Raw genomic sequence first — 22,473 nt, 5'->3', positions numbered from 1 at the left:
CAGTAACTCTTATAAAGAACAACATTCAGTTGGGGCTGGCTTACACGTTCAGAGGTTCAGTCCATTATCATTATAGTGGGAAGCATGGTCATGTCTGTTGAGTATCCAAGGACGGGAAAGGGAGGCTGGGGTCCTTTGTTCCAACCTAGGACAGGCATGGTTTCCGTAAGTTTTCCCAGCCTTCCCTTTTGAAAAAAAGGATGGTGAGGCCTCCCTTCTTTTAGGGGCAAGGGTCTCGGTATGCTCTCTTACCCGTCATTGACTATCCGGCTTAGTGCGTAAGTTAGGGGTTAATCCTCGTCAGTCTTGATGACAGAGGTTTCAGAGTCCCCTACTTCCAGCCTATAATAATGGACCTGTATGGGTTTCATTTAAATAGCATCTATCTGTTGCCGTACAAAAGCCATTAGTCTGTTGAACAGCATAAACCCGAGAGACAAGAGACTTAATGCCTAAATAGTCGGTATAACAGCAACACTCTTTTTTAAGGCAACACACAGAAATACAGAACTGATTATAGCTTTGATCTTAACAAAACAAGTAAGGAAATTCCCTGTCCCTGCTCAGTCAATCTCAAACCCCAAAAACAACTATAACAACTGTGGTACTGGGTTTAAACAATGTACCCCACTAAATCATAAGTCAGAGAATCAAGAGTCCAATAGAGCCACCCTGGAGATTCAGGTGGTGATGTCTCTTCAGCATTGAGAACTTCTCAGGTCAGGTTTGCTCGTTGATCTGTTCCAGTTGTGAAGCATCTTCATGTTTCCTTCATATTTCCTGCAAAGAAAAAAATATGCTTCTCAAGGGGTTTCTCCTCCCTGGATTTGTTATTGTTGTCTATTTGTTTAATCAGTCTCTCTGACAGCCAACGTACAGCATCTGCAGTTTGGGAATATATGCAAACAGAACCTCTTCCCCAGATAAGCACTGGATCTGGCCCATTCCAAGTTCCAGTTAATGGGTCTTTCCAGAGGACTGTTGCAAAATTCTTTTTGGTATCAGGATGCCAGAATCCTCTTTTAGGATTTTTATATTTGTGATCAGTAGGGTACAATGGAAGTAACAATAGTTGAGCTATCCTCCTTCCTGTAGGAATAGTAACTATATTCTGAATTGCCTGGGCCATTACCTTAATCTCACCTTGATAATCATTGTCTATAACTTCAGGAAAAATTTGTAGTCCTGGCACAGTAGCACTGCTTCTTCCCACTATCAGGCCAAACACATTTGGATAGAGTGGTCCAAACACTCCAGTGGGTAAGGCCTGAGGTCCCATTTCTGGGGTTAATACTGTGTGGGTGGCAGAACTGAGGTCCAGTCCTGTGCTTTCTGGTGTTGCTCGACTAAGTTCAGAAAGGGATTGGTGTTTGTCGGTATGACACTGACTGCTCCATAAGCCTGTTTTGGCTTGCGTTGGGTCGGGGCCTGGAGCTGGCCCCTGTTTCTGTTTCCCTGATTATGGGAAAGGGTGTTTCCTTGTGCGTCTCTTTTGGACCCACATTCACTAGCCCAATGCCTTCCACATTTGCAACGTGGGCAGAGCCCAGGCTGTTTGCTCTCTGGGTTAACTCATTTTCTGCCTTGCAATCTCTTGCAAAGTGTCTAGGCTTGCCACATTTAAAACAGGCCTTTTTATCTCTTATTGCCAAAAATTCTCTTACTGATTGTCCTTGCATGGCAGCTGCCAAAGCTAAGCCCTGTTGGTAGGAGGGACCTATGTCAGAACAGAGTCTGATATACCCTGTAAGATCTGTCTTTTTCCTGTAGGGTCTAATGGCCGCTTGGCAGGCAGAATTGACATTTTCATATGCAAGTTGTTTCACATAGTCTACACCTGCCTCTGCATTACCAAAAATCCTCCCTGCTGTTGTCATTAATTGATGAACAAAGTCAGAAAATCGTTCATCAGGCCCTTGCCTGATTGTTGTTAAAGATGTACCAGGGTCTCCCTTTACTGGGAGTTTACGCCAAGCCTTCATAGCTGCATTTTGAATTTGAGCATATAAACCTGGATCATATTGCATCTGGTTATCACTAGAAGCAAATTGCCCTTCTCCTACTAAGGCATCAAAGGACCAACCATTGCCTGCCTGAATGTTTCTACTAGCTGTCTCTTTACAATTCTCATGATACTCTGATTTCCAAATAAGATAGTCATCACCACTAAGAACTGCTCTCACTAACATATTCCAATCACTAGGAGTCAGCCACTCCTCTGCCAGAGACTCTAAAACTGCAAGAGTAAAGGGAGCAGTGGCACCATATTGAGATACGGCATTTTTTAATTCTTTAATAATTTGAAAATTAAACCCTGTGTAATGTCTCCAAGCAACCCCTTGAGCATCTCTGGTCTCTGATATAGGGAAAGCCTTAGCATCTCCCTCCTCTGGCTGATCTGTAGCTGAACTAAAGCTAGAGGATAGGGACTGCCTTTGGACACTGTGTTGAGGAACATAAAAATCCAGGGAATTTTCACAGTTGGCCTCTCGAGACCTCTTCCCTGTCCTTATTTTTTGTAGTTGATTAATTAAGTCCTAATACTCTTTTTCTAGCTCTATTTGTTGTTTAAGAATAGAAATTTTATCCTGTAACTCCTTTCTGGGATCTACAACCACTGTCTACACAATGGGAGCCTCTGGAAGTCGATATTTCTTTTTATTTTGAACCTGAAAGACAGCATTTAAACAACTTAACAAAAGCAGGCAATTAACACATGTGAGCAGCAAACAACAAAACAAAAACAGAGAGTTAAGTTCAGGCTGACTTATTTCTTGCCCCATTTTCATTATACCTTTCTCGACTCGGCAGATTCCTGCAGCAATCAGCAGATCCTTCTAACGTCCTAACTGGGTCTCTAGTTCCTAACATCCTAATGTTCCTAACGTCCTTCACTGGGTCTCTGGTTCCTTCTGTCCCACATTGGGCGCCAAAAATGTTGCAACCGGCTCCGCTCTACCTGGCTTGAGACAAAAGACTTAACAAGCCTGAATAGTTACTATGTTGCGGCCTGCTCCGCTCTGCCTGGCTTCAAACTGCCACTCCGGTCCTCGGGTCAGGGTCTAGAGGGAGAGAGAGTGAGGATGAGGAGAAAAGATGCAAGGAATGGAGACAAGACAGAGGTTCTGATCAAGTCTCTGATCAAGTCTCTTTATTTGAAGGGAAATCTAGGGTATTTATACACTTTTGCCATGCCCCTTGTAGGTGTGTGGATATGACGTAAGCCTTGGAGGCATGGCTAGCATGTGGATAGCTGCTTTCTAGCCGCTTTCTGCTAAAGGTCGGCTCCCAACACATGTCCAGGCAGGCATGGCACTGGAGAAGCTGAGAGTTCTACCTCTTGTTCTAAAAGCAGCTAGGAGAATATTGATTCCCATATGCTTAGGAGGAGGTGTGGGACCATGAAAGATAGCATGGTCCCTGGTTGAGCTAAGGCTAAAAGCCCCGGAGATCCTGAAGGGATGGTAGAAGCTTTGCCTGCTCCTGGGCACCAGGCCCCTGTCACTAGCCACAGCCCCATATACATTTGTGGCCAGTAGTCATATAAGCATAATTCCCCAACCCCCTCCACATGTAGAGGATGTGACCTATGGTCACATGGGCTCAAGACAGATCTCCATGCTAATGAAGTATGTAGAGACCTGGGGGACTTAGCCAATAAGCTTCCCTTCCCATACATTTCTCCTTGCAAAAGGTATTTAATCTCAGGCCCACCCCAAGAAGGGGGGTATTATTTTACAATCCACTTTCCACCATGACAATAAATGCCTTAAAACCATGGACTGCCTCTGTTTGTTGGGATCAGCTGTGGGGAGCTATGGAGAAGGCCTTTGCCTACAGAGCCTCTGTCTAATCTCCCATAGAAGGCCTCTCTTCACTCCAGCCATGACCACCGCCAAGCCCAAGCCCAAGCCCAACTCCAAGTCTACCTGCAATCAAGCCAAGAACTCTCCTTGAGGTACCAGCTGGAGTCCCCCCTTCCCCAACCCATCCCCCAGGCAACAACCAGCCTTTGGGAACCACCCTGTTCTCATCTCTTCCAAGGCTCCAAGTGGTGCCTGGGTGTCCAAGAGCCTGAGAACCAGATGGCCTTGGCTTCTTTGCAGGCCTGGGGTCTCCCTAAACCAGCTCTGGCTGTTCCATGCCTCAGACTTCACTTTCCTACCCCCTAAACAGTGTCCCAGAGCTTCTCTACAGTCCAACACCTGCCCATCAATGGCGTGGGACAAACACAGTCTGTCTCCTTGCATTCTGCCTCCCTAAGCAGCAGTGCCATGTAGTAGAGCAGATGCAGGACCCAAAACACTACCAAAAATGTCTTAAAGCACACACCTACAATGACACACTTCCTCCAACAAGGCCACACCTCCAAATACTACCACTCCCTGGGCCAAGCATATTAAAACTACCACAGTTGGTTTGCCCTCTTTAGCATGAATTGGAACAAACTTATCATCTTTAACCTAAGTCTATGTTGATATTGAAAATTGCTAACTATAGCATATTTAAATCCTTATCAATCTGTTAACACTAATGCCCATGAAAAGAGAGACTCAGCCTTCATTCCACCTGTCATCATGGGTGTCTTCCATCTGTTCTCTTGTACGAGCAAGCCTTGTACTCTTCCTCAACACCTCATAACAGCTGCCACTAGTTGACCACTAACACAGACAACAGTAAACTCATACAGGGAAGTGAAGACTGTTGGCTAAGAAGAAGCAGAGTCTGCCAGAGCCACATAGGTGTGGCCATACTACTGGCAAAGACAACAATAACAACACAGCAAGAGCTGAGGGCTTACCACATGTCAGACACTGGTTTTAACACATCACACAGGGTGATCAGGGTGATGCAGTCAACCCTACAACCTATGAGATGCATAATACTGTTATCCCTAGTACAGATGTTCAGGGGAAAGCTAAGAAACACACAGAGAGAAGGGAATCTATCTATAGGGCCTGGAAAATAACTCCAAATTTTACTCAGATGGTATATGAAGGAATAATTTTTAAATAGCATGAAATCATGAAACATCTCAACAATTTAGTCCTGTAATTAGTTTTCGTGTAGATCAGGGAAGGGCTTAGAGAAATGGAGACTGTGTAGAAGAAAGGAAAAACAAGTAGCTCTACTCATCGAAAGGTGGGAATCCATGGGAATACCAAGAACAGCAGCACTTCATCTGCACTAAGGGAGCCTAGACAGCTCCAGTTCATGTTTACAGAAGCTCAGCATTTCCTTTGGGTTACTTACCTCCTTCAACAGAGCAGAGGAAAGATCAAAACACATAAACCTGTCCTCAGTATCCAACATGGAGGACCTGTGGTTAGCAGGACCCCTTGGAAAAAGAGTATCTGGGAGACTCTGGCCTGGAGCCAGGTCCTCCTATTGAAGGAGACAAGAAACCCCAAACTTGACCCTGCTTCTCTGCCACTGGGGAATAGAGAGAACCCCTTCACTCTTTACACAAATGATTTGACAACAAAGACAAGGAAATGAAGGCTACTGACTGCTTTGAAAGGCCAAAAACTTTTGCTCTAAAGTATGAGAGCTTCATACTATATAGTTCAGTGTGTAGCCTGTGTGAGGTTTTAGGTTCAATCCACAGGGAAAAATAAAAATTAATGAGATGATGGGGAGAGACAAAGAGAGAGAGAGAGAGGGTTTAATATTTGTTTTTACTAAAATAAGAGCAACAAAAGCATATAAAATAAGATAAAGCTTTATTTTATCAAAACTTTAACAGTACAATCTCTACATTATATACCTTTTATTTGTTTCTCCTCTTTCCCTCTTACTCTCCCATTTTTTTTCAGAACAACACAGAGAAAAATAAGGCTTCATGTGCTGACAACAAATGATAAATGTAGGAGGATTTCAGAGCCCAGCAGGATGCATCCAAGCAAAGGCAGGCCACAGTACTGGGCAACAAGTGTTGGCAGTCTGCCTTGCTGCTGGAGGAGCATGTGGTCCTGGCACTCAGAGTGTTCTATGGAAACAATGGCACAGGACTTCAGAGACATGGCACCTGTTATGGACAAGTCACCACAGCCAGCTCTGAGCTCCAACCAAGAAGTATCAGTGCTGAGAATAATGGCAGGATAGGACACTGGATAGCAAGGCTTCCACAGAGGGATGATGGCAAACTTTTAGAAAAGGACAGGGGCCTTTAACTTGTTCCTCCATTTCTCCAACAAACATCTATAATATCTATTAACATTTAAACACAGATTGGGAGCTGACACAGGCTACCCAGTGGCAAAGAAAATTCTGCTGCAGGCCTGGAAAAAACTCACAATCCAGAAGAGGACCTATATGTTTGCAAGGGAGCATTCACATAGGAACAGGTGAATATGGGAGCAGAGGAGGTGAGGGCACTCTCCCTGGGCCACAGATGAGCACTGGAAACTCCAGAGCATAGGTACCAGGCAGAGGGGCAGACAACTAGGGAAGGAGGTATGACAAGAACCAGCCAAATTACCTCACCTGGCTAAGTAGACAAGTACCCAGGAGAGAGGAGGCTTGACTCAGACTCAAGGGACTGTAAGTGCAAGACTTGGGGGACACTGATAGATGTCACCAAGAGAAGACAAGGTCATTCCAACCAGGGAAATGAACAAGATAAAGTTTTTGAAATGAGAGGACAGAGATACTAATCCAAGGTGAGAGGTAAAGACAGACACCTAGCAGGAGGAAGCACATCCTCAGATAGGGCTAGGGTCTCCCTCAGTGCTTAAAGTGGGGCCATGTCTTGATAATGTTGTACAATGCCTGCCCAGGAGATAGAGTGTTTGACACATCACTGTGGCCCATTAGCAGGTAGTTGGGGGTCAGGTACCCGTTGACCACAGCACACTGGATCAAGTCCTGGGCTGCCTCCAGTGCAGCTGCATTGGGTGAGGAACCTGCAAAACACAGCCAAATCACTGATTATAAGATCCCAGGGTGCCCAGAGCAGGGCAGAACATGTTCCAAGACCCACTCAGCCTACCACTAAATAGCATATTTGATTTTTGGCAGCCACTCTATAGACACAGAGAACAGCAGATAACAATATTACATGTCTCAGTCCCAAAGTCTTCCTGACTCTAAATTCTTGGAAATATAAATAAAGTCCTGAACAATTCTAAATGTTTTCCTACAGTGAAAATGTGTCCTGGTAGTTCTCTATTGGGAATATTTTAGTACCTTAAGGACCATTCGGCAATGCCTAGAGATATACTTGATTGACAAAAGTGGGAAAAGAAAGAACATTTTTATTGTTGAGTTGGGAGAAGGCAATAGCCATACAAACCAGACTTCAAAGTACAGATCTGTGACAATGAGTTATCTCACCCAGAATGTCAGGAACAGCAAGATTTACAGGTCTTCCCCACAGAGCCAATGTTCAGCCTCTCCTCACCTGCTCTTAGCCTCTATCTAGGGCTCATCTTCAAACCAACCAGAAATGTGTAACAATAACCATACCTCACCTTTCCAGAGACTTAAAACGGCATCACTGTAGCTCTAATCAGAAGCTCTGAGTAAATGAATACTTTCAGTGCAGTCAAGGCAAATGCCTAAATCCCTGCTTTGGTGTATAAGGCTAAGTGATCTAGAATTGTTACTATGAGAACCAAAATAGGATACGCTACAAAGGGGAACTGAAATTACTCACAATGGCATTTTCCTTTGCTTCACTCATTCATTGTAGCAAGAAGATGGGGGGTGTGGGAGAGGGAGAAAGGGAGAGAGGAGGAAGAGAGGGACAGAGAGAGAATAAAAAGAGGGAAGACAGAGAGAGAGAGGGAGAGGGAGAGAGAGAGAAAGAGAGAGAGAGAGAGAGAGAGAGAGAGAGAGGGAGGGAGGGAGGGAGGGAGGGAGAGAGAGAGAGAGAGAGAGAGAGAGAGAGAGAGAGAGAGAGAGAGAGAAACTAAGATTTGTCTGTGTGTGATAAAATAGAGTACCTACTCTCTGGGATCTGAAGGTCACTTTCAACCACACTCATCCTAGACAAATGTAAATACAAAGCTTCAGCATAGGATGCTTTAAACAGTGTCTAAGCCTGATGTCTTTTCAGTCCAAATCAGACACTCTCCTCAAGTATCACACTAGGATCACAACTACCCAAAGGTTCCACTTACCTGTGAAGGTGCCCATGAAAGTAATACTCAAAGCGATGTCGTTGTAGCCGTCAGTTTTGGAGCCTTGGTTATTCCAGCCCACCCCTTCATAAACACCACCATCCTGGCCCACGAGGAAGCTGGAGATGCACAGGAGAGATGGAAATTAGCATGAAAGAGAGACTCTGGGACTGACACTTGCCTTCCTTCATCAAGTCACTCTTTTTTTTTTTTTTTTTTACTCAACTAAGCACCAAGTTTCAGAACAAATAGAAGAAAGTCGTTGTGAGTGAGTTAGTGAAAGTATCCAGGGAAATGGAGCTCTAGAGGGTCCCAGACTTAAAACATTTGCTCATCTCTGCAGGAGTAAATTGCCATAGTAACTGCTGTTAAAATATAAATGACGTACCAACTGACTCCCTGACTTTCCAAATGTCTAACCATTATTTCCCATAAAGTTGAACCTGCCAACCCCTCTTCCTTCTCCAGTCATACTCTTCCCTTGAAGTCCACTGTGTAATGTCCACTCACTCTCTTGTCTGTCAAATCCATCTCTGTGTCTCAGCCTCCTCAAGTTTGTGCTCCTTGGGGTGCTCTCCTGCATCTCTTCCTTCTCACTCTACCTACTTGCTCAGAACTAACCTATCCATTTCCTTGGCTTCTTCACCATCCATGAAAATGCACAACTAACATTTGGTGCCACCTCTCACCTTCTCTGGGGAAGCATTGGAGAAAAAAATCACCACCCACTGGCTTCAAACCCAGGCTTCAGCCCACTCACTTCATCCACTTGCCAGCCAAGGCTTGTCACCAGTGTCTCCCAGCCACCTCTCTGACATAGTCTTATAGTCATAGTTCATAGTCACTAGCCACTCACTTTCATGAACTCTTAAAAGTCTCTACTTCTCCCTGTGACATCTGTACCCTCTTAGCTCTATAAACATCTTGCCTTGTCTGGATTACCACAAATCTTAAATTCTCATTGCCCTCACCATTCTGTTCCCAAAGCATCATCCAAGGTACCTTTCTCAAATACAAATAATGTATAATCTTGCTCTTAGTTCTTTGTGCAGAATCTAAACTTTCAGTTAAAAGATAAATCATTCTTCAGGACATGGCTCTCTGCCTACCAGCCTCACCTATCACCACACCCAATGCTGGCATTTATGTGATCATAATCAATCTCTCAGATCCTCAAAGACACTATTCTTACCCTGGAATCCAGGCCTTCACCTGTATTTGAAGCACTCTTGCTGCTTCCTCCTCTGATTTGTTCCCACTCCTTCCTGGGGTCCCAGATAAGAATTTTCCCCTCTGAGGAACGAGTCCTTCATTCCTCTTCCTGCCTTCCTGCTCCATCATTTCTGTGTCCTTCACAATAGCACTTAATTCACCTTGTTGAGACTAGCATTGTGAGTTCTTTTTTTCCTCACTGAAGTCCGAATGCCAGGAGGGTAAGAGCCACCTGTGCTTCCTGCCACAGAGCACAGCCTAATGCTGTAATGTATGAGAGTGTTTCCTGAGTTCAGACCCTTTCAAGAATGGCAATAGGAGATTATAAATAAGAAGCCAAGAAAACGGTAACTAGAGCCTGAGTAGGAAAGGAAAGTCTTTATCCTCAGTTGAAAAAAGATTTCTAAATTCATATTTCATATTCACATCTCCATTGCAATTTGAGGGAACAACATCAGATTATCCTGAATGGCAAGACCTACCATCATTTGGTAAGTCCCGATAGACAATCAGAGATAATATTTTCTCCCATCTTTAAAGAGCTTCACTAAAGAGTATTGGTCATCTTAGAATATATCAAGTAACAAATGCAACTGAGGCAGGCACATTGCACACAAATGCCTGGTGAGAACAGCCAAGACTAAAATACAGCTCCAGAAGCTAATCCATGAATGTGCTCAGACAGTGGCTCCTTCTATTAACACTTGCAAAGACACCACATGAGTTAGCAGTGGCTTGTCCTTAGGCTTCCAGTTTAGTTTATTTGTAATGGGAAATGAGCTGAAGTGCTCCTGTGTCTTAGATGCAAGCTCTGGACACATCCTCCAGTGTTTTTGACCGTTTAGTGAAACATTTTGTTTTCTATGTGGGCCAGTCTTAAGTTACTGTCTTTTAGTTACTGTCTTTTAATGCAAATATTTTTAAGATTTATTTATTTAATGTATATGAGTACACTGTAGCTGTCTTCAGACACACCAGAAGAGGCCATCATATCCCATTCCAAATGGTTGTGAGTCACTATGTGGTTCCAGGGAGTTGAACTCAGGACCCCTGTGACAGCAGTCAGTGCTCTTAGCTGCAGAGCCATCTCTCCAGCCCCCAATGTAAGTGTTCTTAACCAACAAAATCCAATCACAGAATTTTGATATTCATTTAAATTACTTTATGTGAAAATGAAGGGAGGGAGGGAAGGAAGAGGGTAGGAGGAGAAGAGGGAAGTGGGAAAAGAGACAGACAGACAAACAAACAGACAGACAGACAGACACAGAGGATAAGGGAAGAAATCTGGGGAGAGGGAAAATACCCTCCCATTAGGTAACACATTTTTTATTATGGAATCACAGAACTTGGCACTATGAAATTATCAAAGATTTATCCAGTCTCTCTGTGTAGAAAAGACTCTCCCTCTGAGTGTTGAGAGTCTTAGATGCAAAGGACTGACACAATAACACCAGAAGGAGCAATCCAAGCAGAGGGCATCACCTGAGTCACAGTAGAAAGAGAGGCAGTGGACTTGGGTTAATCTCCTCTACAGGCTCCACAGTTTTGCACACTGTACTTTCCTCTAAATATCTCTTCAGAAGCCTTGGTATCTATAATGTTCATAAATTGTCTTTAATGGGTACACATTTTGAGGATATGCTTGGGGCTATGACTTCTCGTTATCTGTCTCCTAGCTAAGAGCATTCTGGATTAGGTAAGAAGTCATTATAATAAATACCTATAGATCTCCCATATGGTCATTAATCCATTAAAAATATCTGCCTTTCCCCCCAGTTGAGAGATTCTATTTCTCCCACTGAAGGAAAAAAAGCTCCTGTTTGGGGGGATGACTTACTTATACCCAATGTCACATGCACTTAGCCTGTCCATGAAGAAGGACTGGAGATCTCGGAGCAGCAGGCGGCACTCATCAGGCTGACTGCATGTTCTCCCAGCAGTGTGAAGGATGATGGCATACTTTGCAGGGAGAGTCATCTTGAGGCAGTGGGACTCTCTTGCCCCCCAAACAGACCGTGGAATTATGTGGGGACAATCTGTTGTAGGATAAAACAACAAAAACAACAAAACATAGAGGATTCATTTACCACCTCATGCCAACCACATGACTACTGAAGGCTGCTGTAATCCTCTGCTTGTTGAGATTTCCCAACCATCCTCAAACCTCTTCCCAATCCTGTCTGCGGTACTCTGGAATATACTGATCCAAGCAGAAAAGATAAAAGCTTTACTATGGAAGCCTGTTTGATAGACATTTCAAAGCCATTCTGCTTGTATAAAGCAATCCTAAATGTGGAGCCCAAGAAAAGGCTAATAGTTCATACTGTTTTAACCTCAAAAGCTTTAGGAAGTCCCTGACACACTGATTAGGTTCACTGGGCCTCTCCTGTCCTGTGTGTGTGTGTGTGTGTGTGTGTGTGTGTGTGTGTGTGTGTGTGTAGTGAGGAATGCTGAGACTAGCTGAGACACATTCCAACTTGTTGAACTACCTGCAAATTGTGCAATAAGCTCCACATTTGAGAGTGACCACCCAGACTGCAGTGGGCTTTGGTGACAGGCTTTCTCATAAGTAACCCCTCACCCATGCTCCTGTAATTAACCCCCAAAAACTTGTTGGTTCAGAGAGAAGGGGGATGGAGAGAGAGGGGGGAATGGAGGGAGAGAGGAAAAGGGAGAGAGAAAGAGGAAAAGGAAGAAGGATGGAGAGAGGGAAGAAGAGAGGTATAGAGGAAGGAAAGAAGAAAGGAGAGAAGGAAGGAAGGAAAGAAGGAAGGAAGGAAGGAAGGAAGGAAGGAAGGAAGGAAGTGAAAAGGAAGAAAACAAAAATCAAAGAAAGAAGTTTGGTTTGGGTTTGTGCTGGAGAGATGGCTCAGTGAGTAGTTGTTGCTCTTGCAGAGGGCCTGAGTTTGATTTCTAGTGTTCACATGGCAGCTCACAATCTTCTGTAATTCCAGTTCCAGGGTATCTGATGCCATCCTCTGACTTCCATGGGCACCAGGTTCAAACATGGTACACACATATATGTGTGTAGGCAAAACTCTCATACACAAACAAATGACTCTAGTAACTCATTGGTTTTAATGCTGTCACTGCTTGTTAACCCAAAGCAGCATCTAACTTGTTGTCGGAAATCTTTTTAGTTCCTCCTCTAATGTCATGGTAACAATGTCAAGTTTCTGTTATTTTCTGTATTTATAATGTGTAATTGTGAAAAAGAACTGTGAGGTAATGTGCCCGGTCCTTTTCTATGCCTATTTTCTTCCCTAACAATTCTGACTATATAACGCGCTGAGACTTTTACCTGTTCAATTTGTCCCTTATCTTTCTCTTCTCTCTGCACTGAAGCTCTATGACCTAAGGGTTCTTGTGCTTTGTTCCTTAGATCCAAGTTTTGCTAAGGAAACAAGTGTGGAGTGACTGCAGAAAGATTGTTCATGTAACACCACTCATCCTGATGAGGTACTGTCACCACAGCTAACTCAGAATGAGGTGGTCTGAGAGGGTCCTCTCAAGGCTTGCCAACACAAGTATTTCAGAAAGCTAGGTGACCACATGGCTCCTGAGAAAGATGTAAGAAAGCCTGAAGGATCACTCCTGGGTCTCACCTTTCTTCTGTATCCCTTTCTGTGGAGGGACCAGGCAGTCTTCACTTTTCACAAGAAGTGGCTGGATGTACTTGAATGACAAGTGGCCGTTCATCACAGCATGGGAAATCAGGGCCTTCATAGCTGACAGAGAAACAGGGCTGGGACTATGGCCTGGAAGAGAGTGGTTTACAGGTATCCCAGTCTGGCCTAGTGTCAGAGAACAACGGAAAGAAACTAGGGTACTCTGACAAACCTACACGGCTGCTAGAAGAAACCATCGGGACAGGTCAGAAAGACAAGCATCAAAGACCTGCTATAGCTGGGCTCTGGGTGGCTTAGGTTGAAGACCTCCCCAAAGATTTGCTACGACTTCACTTGTCCATACCCTCTATACACAAGAGAACTTTAAGGTGGCTATGCTCACTAAGCCCCCCTGCTCACACCAGCACTTCCCATCATTTTTCTCAGCACAAAGCTCTGACTCAGATACTATTAGCAACCCCCTTGTTCATGAAGAACAACATGGGATCTAAAGAGTACATGCTTCGCTGGGTGGTGGTGGCACACGCCTTTAATCCCAGCACTTGGGAGGCAGAGGCAGGCGGATTTCTGAGTTCAAGGCCAGCCTGATCTACAGGGTGAGTTCCAGGACAGCCAGGGCTACACAGAAAAACCCTGTCTCGAAAAACAAACAAAACAAAAAAGAGTACATGCTTCAAATCCCAAACCAACAAATAAATCTATAAATTGAACGGGCACCCTGGACCCAGCACTTTGTGGGAACCACCCACCTATTGGAAATGGAAAGTACAGACTCATGTTCTGACTCCTTCCCCGCAGTGTGTTACTTTGGGTTAACTGCTTCTCTGAAACCTGGGTCACACACTGTAGTAATAGGAATAATGGAATCTACCTGGATTATCCCAAAAGGTACTGAGTAGCAATGAGAAACTACAGAAATCAGCTAACAAACTCACAGACACGCTGATAGAACTATATATTAGGATTGAGGGGGTAGTAGGTTAGAATCAACAGACTTGGAAAAAAATGAAAGACTGTCAGTAGAGGCTGGGATGTTGCACTTCACTTTGAGCTTTTTGTTTCATTTTGTTTTGCTTGGATTTTTTGCTCTTTCTTTTTGAGAGACAAAGAGACAGAGAGGGGGTAGGGAGAGAGAGACAGAAACAGAGAGAAAGAAAGAGACGGAGAGGGGGGAGAGAGAGAGAACATGAAGTGGGAAAATCTGGGAGGAGTTTGGGGTAGGGGAAAGCATGGTCAAGATCTAGGAGACAAACCTATGGACATATTTCCTGAATGAGTTCATTGAGGTGGATGGCCCACCCTAACTTCAGACAGCACTATTCCATGGAAGGGATCCTGGACTGAACATAAGAGAAAATGGGGTGAGCCCCAGTGTCATCCTCCTGTTTCTAAGCATGTATGCAATGCCACCAGCCACTTCAAGCCCCTGATATGATGTCTCCCCTATTGTGATGAGTTATCCCCTTAAACTGTGAGCTAAAATAAACTCTTCTTTCTTTCCTTAAGTTGGTTTCATCTGTTATTTAGTTGCAGCAACAAGAAAATACCTAATACAGAGGCATCAAGGTGTTTTTCTCTTTTTTAATGGATAGAAAATCTAGCAGTGAAAAACAGACAGAGGGTCATCTGGCCACAGACCTGTCAGTCCTGGAGAAAAGGTGCAATAGCCACAAATACAGATATAACACACAAAGCACAGATCTACCTGAAGAACAGAGCAAGAACCTAGCAGATAGAAGCCCAGTGCAAAGAGCAGGAGGGTCTCACCTAGAGAAGCCTGGGAGCTCGAGAAAGAAATGTGGCAGAACATATGTAGCAGAGGTGCCTCTTGGTCTTCATGTGGGTCCCCAACAACTGGAGTGACTGACCCTGTTGCCTGCCTGTGGATCCTGTTCCCCTAACTGAGCTGTCCTCTCTGGCCTCAGTGATAGATAATGTACCCAGTCCTGCAGTGACTTGAGGTGCCAGGGTGAGTAGGTTCCCCTTCTCAGAGGTGAATGAGAGGAAAGGGGGAGAAGAGCCATGTGAGGAGGGCCTAGGAGGAGGAGGGACTGAAATTTGGATGTGAATAAATTAATTAATGGAAAAAATGGGAAATGTGACAGAGACATAGAAGGAAGCCAGAGCAGAAAGAAGAGCATCACACTGTGTATTCTAGAAACCAAGGGAGAAAAACATGCCAGGAGAAACTGAGAGGGCAGCAGGTCATCAAGGCAGAGCAGCAGAGATCTCTTGGAACAACTGTCAGCTGAGGTACCATTACCTTCCTTGGTGCCAAAGAAGGCAACACCTAAGGAGATGCTGTTGTAGCCCTGGTCATGAGAGCCTTGGACATTCCAACCAACACCTTCATACACTCTGCCATCATCCCCAACCAGGAAACTGTGGGCAGGGAAACACAAATTACTGACTGGCACTGACACATTCCTGAGAAAGAAAACCACCTACTTAGGTTGAGAAGGGAGCTTCACAAAAAGTATAGATTTCTCTGAGACCATAGAAATACCATGTATTCTCATCTTTAACATTGAAAAAGACCCACACACACATCTCATACTCCCTTCCTATACCCAAGTTTTATATAAATCATCCTAAATGCTGAGAAGGAAGAGGGGACCTTGTTCATCTGCAAAAACTACAATTGATCTAGCCACACAATACTTGTCTCCATGGATTCTAAACATCCTTAAAAATGGCTCTCCTACCTCCCACTGAAGACATACTGCCCACACAATCTCCACACAGCTTACTCATTTGTTTTCTCCCTGATAGACAATGTTCTATATAAACACACCATGTGAGACATGGACACAGTGGCAGGAAGTGTGTTTGAGGAGTGATCCCAGAAGCCACAGAGATGGAGCAAGAAGATAAAAGATCAAAGAGTGAAATTCAACAGCCTATGCCCCTGAAGTAGCTTGGGAGTAAACACCCAGCACTGATGGTGACTGCTGTTCACCCACCATGTCCTGCTGAAGAACTATGTATATACACTTTAAAACCATCCTTCAGAAGGCCTGGGATGATGAAGTTAACCACTAATTCCTGTCCTCCATGGATCGTTAACTCCCCTAAACCATAGAAGCCTTAGAGAAATCATGGTGTAGGAAAGCAGAGATGCTGTGGATGCCTGAGACCAGAAGCCATTACCAAGCTCCAGACTGTTGATAACTGGCCAGAGTCAGATAGGAGTCTCCTAGACTGGCTGTTGGGGTCATAGGTAGGATGATTGCCCAGTGAGATCAGAGACTATACCTATAGTGTGGTGAGACTACCTTGGACAGAGACAAGTTGAGCTAGTTTAGAATAGATGACTGTACCTCTGTGTGACACTGAGGAAATCAAACAACCTCCCTACCTTGGGGAAATGGTGATTCTTGTTCTGCCCTACTCAGACTGGTGGATGATGGAGGCACTTAGGTATAAGGAAGAATTCTGTAAACTGTGATGTGTCGGGTAAACCAAGATTTTCCAGAGGCATTCAAAGGAGCAGTTATGTCTTGATTTTCATTCTGCATCTCAGAGGCAGAAACCTCACAGAAAATTGTCGGTATTTCATGAAGATTTTGAAACTGTATTCACTACAAAATCTATAGAACCACAACCAAGAAGGCGAGGAAAACAGGTGAAACGACTACAAGAACCTTAACAGAGCAGCTCTGAGCACATGACTGGCCCAGCCACGTACTTATAAGCCACATCACACCAGCTGTTGTGGATGTGATAGGCCTGAAGTTCCCGAAGCTTCTGGCTACAGGCAGTTTTGTTGTGGCACTCTAGTCCAGGGATATGGTGTACGACAAGGACATCCACTGGCCTGCTCAGCTTGGAGCTGCAGCCAATTGCTTTTGCCCCCCATTCCTCACGAGAAACCATGATGAAGACATCTGTGGGGAGAGGATGGCATGTCAATCAGTGCATCCTACATTTGTTACCTAAGCTGCACATGTTGTCTGACTCATGCTGGTGAAAATGCCCCAGGAGAGATATCAGCAGCTGGCCATACCTTTTGAAGCTCATGTGTATACCTTACAGGCTCTCACCACCAATGCAGCTGAACTGGCCAGGGAGTCTGGGTATTTTGCTCTTCCCTCTCTGGAATCCCCATCATAAGTGTACTCCCATTAGGAAGTATGTCCATGCTATCCACTTATCCCCACCCAGTCCTCTAGCCTAATTTTGCACTCACTGACAATTCCTCTAAGACTTCTACACACCTCCTCCTCTGCCTAGAGGATCCCACTAGGCAGGGTCTTCATCTGCCCTTCACTCTCTGACCTGCTAAACTCAGAGATTGGCTCTCTACCCTATATAAGTGTTTCTCCCATTTTGATATCATTCCCTTATATCTCAAAAGTGTGAAAGAAAGAAAGAAAGAAAGAAAGAGAGAGAGAGAGAGAAAGAGAAAAGAAGAAAGAAAAGAAAAGAAGTTGAACTGTTGGCCAGAGCCCTTCTACAATTCAATACTACTCAACCTGTCCCGGTTGGCTATGAAAACTTACAATGCATTTCTGGCCACATAAGAAACCCTAGCAGATCCCTAGGTCTCCTCACCATCACGGCCCAGTATGCCTTTCTCAAAGAGCTGGGAGATGTTACCAAACAGTTGCTGCAGCCCTTCTGACACCTGAGTAGTCTGTGGGTTTTCCCAGGAGGAAACACCTGCAAAAAGAATGTTCCTGTTTTTATCTATCTTCAAAGAGTTCCAAAACCCTTTGATAATAATTGGAATAACAGAGCTCTAGCCAGAAATAGCTGCTCTCTCTACTACCTTTCTCTCTCCCTAAGTCCCTAAGCCTCCCCCAAGAAGTCCCTCTGGGTTGACCAGGAAACCCCCTCTAACAGAGGGTGGCATGTTTTTTTCTAATATTGTCTTCAGGAAATCCCTCAGGATGATACTTCATTGCTATAGGTAGGGAGTTGGGCATATTAAACAATTATAAGACATATATAAACATACAACTGGCAAAAATAACTGGGAAATATATTCAGGCACCTTAAAACCACAATGTTCTCATCTGTGTACATTTTGTGTATGTGATGCAATAAGAAGAAATAGTTAAAATGACCTTTCATGAATCAGGCCATTTTCTGCTCACTGCTAGGGTATTGGTCAAACCCATGCTCCTACTTGAAGGGCTGTGAGAGATGTCACCAGGCACTGCTTTACATTATTGCCCCAAAGGAACCTTGTTCTGTTTACAGGCATATATATATATATATATATATATATATATGTATATATATATATCTATATTTGTGTAAATGCTAATATTAACACAGATATAATCATTTCTCTCATTGATTGGTTCTTACTGCCAAGTGCTAAGTCAGTCATGTGTTACTTCATTTAATCCTCAAATTTAAGAGGAAAGCAATCTTTTTCTCAATCTTGATAGAGAACTTAAAGTTTAAAGAATTTAAGCACTTATTGAAAACTATTCCTTGGGGTAGGGCAAAGAGTTGACCCCAGGTCTATAAACTCCACAAAGCTCTTCTTACATCCCAAGGAAGAGTATGTATTTGGTCCAGAACCAGGGAAAACTTACCCCATGCTGGAAGAACCAAGACAGAGAAGACAAGAAGCCAGGACAGCATCCTCAGGTGGCCCCAGGACACCTAAACAGAGTATGATAAGAAATCCTAGGAGAGATACTGACAATTAACATGACTGTGCCAGCTACCAATGACATGTCACCTGACTGTATGGAACCTATCTACTGCCTTGCTGTAGGCCTTCTGAGGGCCGGCATCCTAGCACAAACTCCTAGCTACTCTATTTTACTGGTGCCTTCTCTCTCTCTCTCTCTCTCTCTCTCTCTCTCTCTCTCTCTCTCTCTCTTTTCTCTCTTTCTCTCTCTTTTTCTCTCTTTCTCTCTCTCTCTGTTTCTCTCTCCCCCATGTGTGTGTTTCTCTCCCCCCCCCAGTGTGTGTGTGTGTGTGTGTGTGTGTGTGTGTGTGTGGTTTGTGTAGATACTTGCACAGTAAGTCTTAAATAATCCTCACTCAAATTCTGTATATGCAGGGATAAAATCTTAGAATGGTTCAACTAAGAAATCCAAACTCACATGGAAGGGTCTAATGTAGACATTCTTTTTCCAGCTAGGAATAAGACCAGGTGAGATAAGCAGGATGTCAGAGTTGAGAGAGACCAGACCTGGTTCTGGAGCAGATGGCAACTGATCTGTTTTAAAACTGGTTTAGTAGAGTCTAATTCCTTCTGGGGATAGTTTTTAAAGATCACATTCAAACAGGAACAGCTGAAACTGGGGAATGGCTCAGTTTGCTAAAGTGTTTGCCAAGCAAGAATGATGGACTTCAAAATCGCAAAAAAAAAAAAAAAAAAAAAAAAAAAAAAAAAAAAACCCTGAGTGTGAGTGTGACTGTGAGTGTGCAAGTCAGTAATTCCAACACTGGGAGGGGGAGACAGGAGATCCCTGGAGCTCACTGTTCACTCAGCCTGGCCAAATCCATGAGCTCAGTCAGTCACTGAGAGGTCCTGTCTCAGAAACTACGATGAAAAGCAGTTGACAAAACACCCAACCTGACCTGGACCTCCTTCCACATGCACACACACAGACACACACACACACACACACACACACACACACACACACACACACAGGGTGGGGAAGGAAGGGGAGGGGGAAGGAGATGGATGGGGAGGAGACACTGACTTATATATACACAACACCATGCTCTCATACAAAATAGAATTACCTGGGACCCTGTTCTGTTCCAGCCCAGCAGGTCAGAGGACAGCCAGCTCACCACTCACTTTCTGGTAGTTCCGCCTTCTGCTTCGGTTTCCAGGACTGGTACCTACTCCAGCAGATGTCGCCTCCTGCTCTCCCTGCCTCTAGAGGGCACCCTGTCACTAGGAATGGAGCACTCAGGCTCCTACTTCCTCAAAAGATGTGAGGGAGCACCCCCCCCCCAAAAAAAAAAAAATGAAGGACAGATGTCTGAGACTGGGATTCAATGCACTTCAGAGCACCAAAAGGAACTCAGATGAGAACAGTCAAATTGAGAGCACAAGGCCCGCCCTGTGAATAAGCTTGGGTTCCTCCTCCCTGGGAAAGGGCACAATTGCCACATCCTCCCTCACCTCTTTCTTCAGCTCAGCCTTCAGTAAGCTCTGCTGGCCTGGGTCCTGAATGCCTGATCCCTATTTCTGACATCAGTGAACTTCTTGCCAATAGCAATCTATTCTCAAATCTGAAGATTGATTTAGGTCATTTACCAGTTACTACTCCAAATGACTTCCTACCAAGGTCACCAACAGGCAGGATGGAAGGAAAGAAGTAGAAAGCCATGTTCCCAGGAGGAAGTTCACTGTGCCTAATTCTGACCCTGTAGCCTGTGTGTACAACACCTTCCTTCCTGCTACACCCACACTATGACCCATGAGGGGAAACAGTCTTCACCCAGGTCTGGCTCAGGGCCTAATTACATCATCCCTGACCAGATGTCCTGGTCTGAAGCCTAATTTTTTGGAGCTGTGGATCTTTATAGAGGAAGCTCCACATGATAGTCCAGAATCTTCACAGGAAATATACAGCCTCTCAGCTCCCAGCAGATAGGTCAGCCTTCAGAGACCCTAGGAAATAGCACTCTAGGTACAGACATGCCATCTTCTACCCTTTTGGTATAGTATAAAAGAATAATATCTATAACTATATTTAAAGTTACTAGCATGTTTTGCTACCTTCAAAAATACTTATCTGAGAAGATGTATTTTTCTTCCCATCTTCAATATAAACAGAATATAGAGATACATTAAATGTAAAAATAGAAATAAAACTGTAGCATTCTTCCTCTAGGATATACAGTAAAGAGGTTTGCAAACATTGTCTATAAGACAATGTTTACAATAGCTTTGTAAAACAAGTAATTACTTTATCTGTAGTAGTAATATTAATGGGTGTTTAGTGATACTTTAAACAATTCGGGGTTTTTTCAAATTCTAATAAAATAAGTATATAGAAATATAACTCATAAAAAAACCCTTTGTGATACTCAATAATTCTCACAAGCACAAGATAATTCTAAGAGCAAAATGTTTTAAAATCTGAGCCCAGGAACCTGGGAGATGGCTCAGCATTTAAAAGAACTGGTTGAGCCAGCCTGACAGCTTGAGAACCCAGGATAATCAGCTGGATATGGAGACACACACTGCAACAGTGAGATAGGAGACAGAGATACAGTGCAGCCACGGAATAAACAAAAGATACAGTACTACCTCAACAAGTCAGAAGGTGAGAATGGATTCCCAAAAGTTGTTCTCTGACCTCCTAATGCATGCTGTGGAACATGCATGCCCACACCACACACAACAACAACAACAACTTATTCTGAGTCCACAATTGGGTATTTTTAAAAACTAAAAGAGGGCTGCGTAGTGGTGGCAGACACCTTAACCCAAGCACTTAGACGGCAAAGGCAGGTAGATCTCTGAGTTCAAGACCGGCCTGGACTACACAGTGAATTTCAGGATGGCCAGGATACATAGAGAAATTCTATCTCAAAAAATAAAAAATAAAAAGAGCTTCTGGTTTTCATCTGCACCTGGGAGTTGACCCTGTGGCTCAGCCCTCCTCAATCAATCCCACCCTGGAAAAATTTGTCCCCCAGGTCTGTTGACACACCCAAGCTCACAGGTGAGACCAACACTACCATCCCAAAACCTGGCCCAAGTGTGTCCCACCTTGGGCCCAGTGGAAACAGGAACATCAGCACAGTCGGGAACACCATCCTTCCAGTTTCCATTTGAGCCTGGGAACTGACTCTGTGCTGCAGTCCTCTGCACCCCAATCCCTCCCAGAGGAACCTTATACCCCAGGAGTGTTGACACACCCAGATCACAGAGAAAGCTTGACCTCCAAGACTGCTGATACAACCAGGCTCACAGTCTCACAAGCTCACAGGAGAGAGAGGGGAGGGGGCTATGAGAGCAAGCTAGCTAAAACCAGAGATACCCAGATGGTGAGAGGCAAGTACAAGAACATAAACAACAGAAACCAATGCAACTGGGCATCATCAGAACCCAGTTCTTCCACCACAACAAATCCCAGATACCACAACACATCTAAAAAGCAAGATTCTAATCTAAAATCCCATCTCATTATGATGAGGATAAAGGACTTTAAGAAGGACATAAATAACTCTGTTAAAGAAATACAGAAGAACACTGGTAAACAGTTAGAAGCTCTTAAAGAGGAAAAACAAAAATCCCTTAAAGAATTATAGGAAAGCACAACCAGAGGAAGGAATTGAACAAAACCACTGAGGATCTAAAAATGGAAATAGAATCAATAAAAAAATTACAAAAGGAGACAATCCTGGCAATAGAAAACCTAAGAAAGAGATCAGGAGTCATAGATTCGTGCATCACCAACAGAATACAAGAGACAGAAGAGAAAATCTCAGGTGTAGAGTATCGAGCCATGGAAGGGTATCCTGGTCCTGGTATCCCAAGGTGCTTGGGTTGTGGGTTCAGCCACACCTCC

The 22,473-nt window shown here is 44.1% G+C and overlaps 1 protein-coding gene across 2 annotated transcripts; it reads right to left on the bottom strand.

Annotated features, from left to right (window-relative positions):
• Positions 1–5,729: 5,729 nt before the first annotated feature.
• On the bottom strand, positions 5,730–20,597 carry Pglyrp4 (peptidoglycan recognition protein 4). 2 transcript variants are annotated; one of them, XM_034501014.2, is made up of 9 exons: positions 19,685–20,597; positions 18,514–18,607; positions 17,519–17,626; positions 16,653–16,851; positions 15,228–15,346; positions 12,941–13,093; positions 11,173–11,371; positions 8,124–8,242; positions 5,730–6,905 (listed from the first exon to the last, which is right to left on the bottom strand). In XM_034501014.2, the coding sequence occupies exons 2-9, from the start codon at positions 18,560–18,562 to the stop codon at positions 6,727–6,729; spliced, it is 1,125 nt and encodes a 374-aa protein (XP_034356905.1). In that variant the 5' UTR covers positions 18,563–18,607; positions 19,685–20,597; the 3' UTR covers positions 5,730–6,726. The 2 variants fall into 2 exon arrangements, with proteins under 2 accessions (XP_034356905.1, XP_076788943.1); XM_076932828.1 differs by having other exon boundaries at positions 18,514–18,583.
• Positions 20,598–22,473: the final 1,876 nt, after the last annotated feature.

This window comes from Arvicanthis niloticus, chromosome 4, assembly GCF_011762505.2.
Source record: "Arvicanthis niloticus isolate mArvNil1 chromosome 4, mArvNil1.pat.X, whole genome shotgun sequence".
NCBI classification, from domain to species: Eukaryota; Metazoa; Chordata; class Mammalia; order Rodentia; family Muridae; genus Arvicanthis; species Arvicanthis niloticus.
The sequence above is the reverse complement of the archived record's forward strand: the minus strand, read 5'-3'. Positions and strand labels throughout refer to the sequence as shown.

Bases quoted from the DNA above. Each gene is read 5' to 3' on its own strand.
- Pglyrp4 (XM_034501014.2), bottom strand. From the start codon at position 18,562: ATGCTGTCCTGGCTTCTTGTCTTCTCTGTCTTGGTTCTTCCAGCATGG. The intron at 15,347-16,652 runs GTACGTGGCTGG...CCCTGCCCACAG, and splicing joins TGGTGTGATGTGGCTTATAA to TTTCCTGGTTGGGGATGATG. The intron at 8,243-11,172 runs GTAAGTCATCCC...GTGCATCTCCAG, and splicing joins GCATGTGACATTGGGTATAA to CTTCCTCGTGGGCCAGGATG.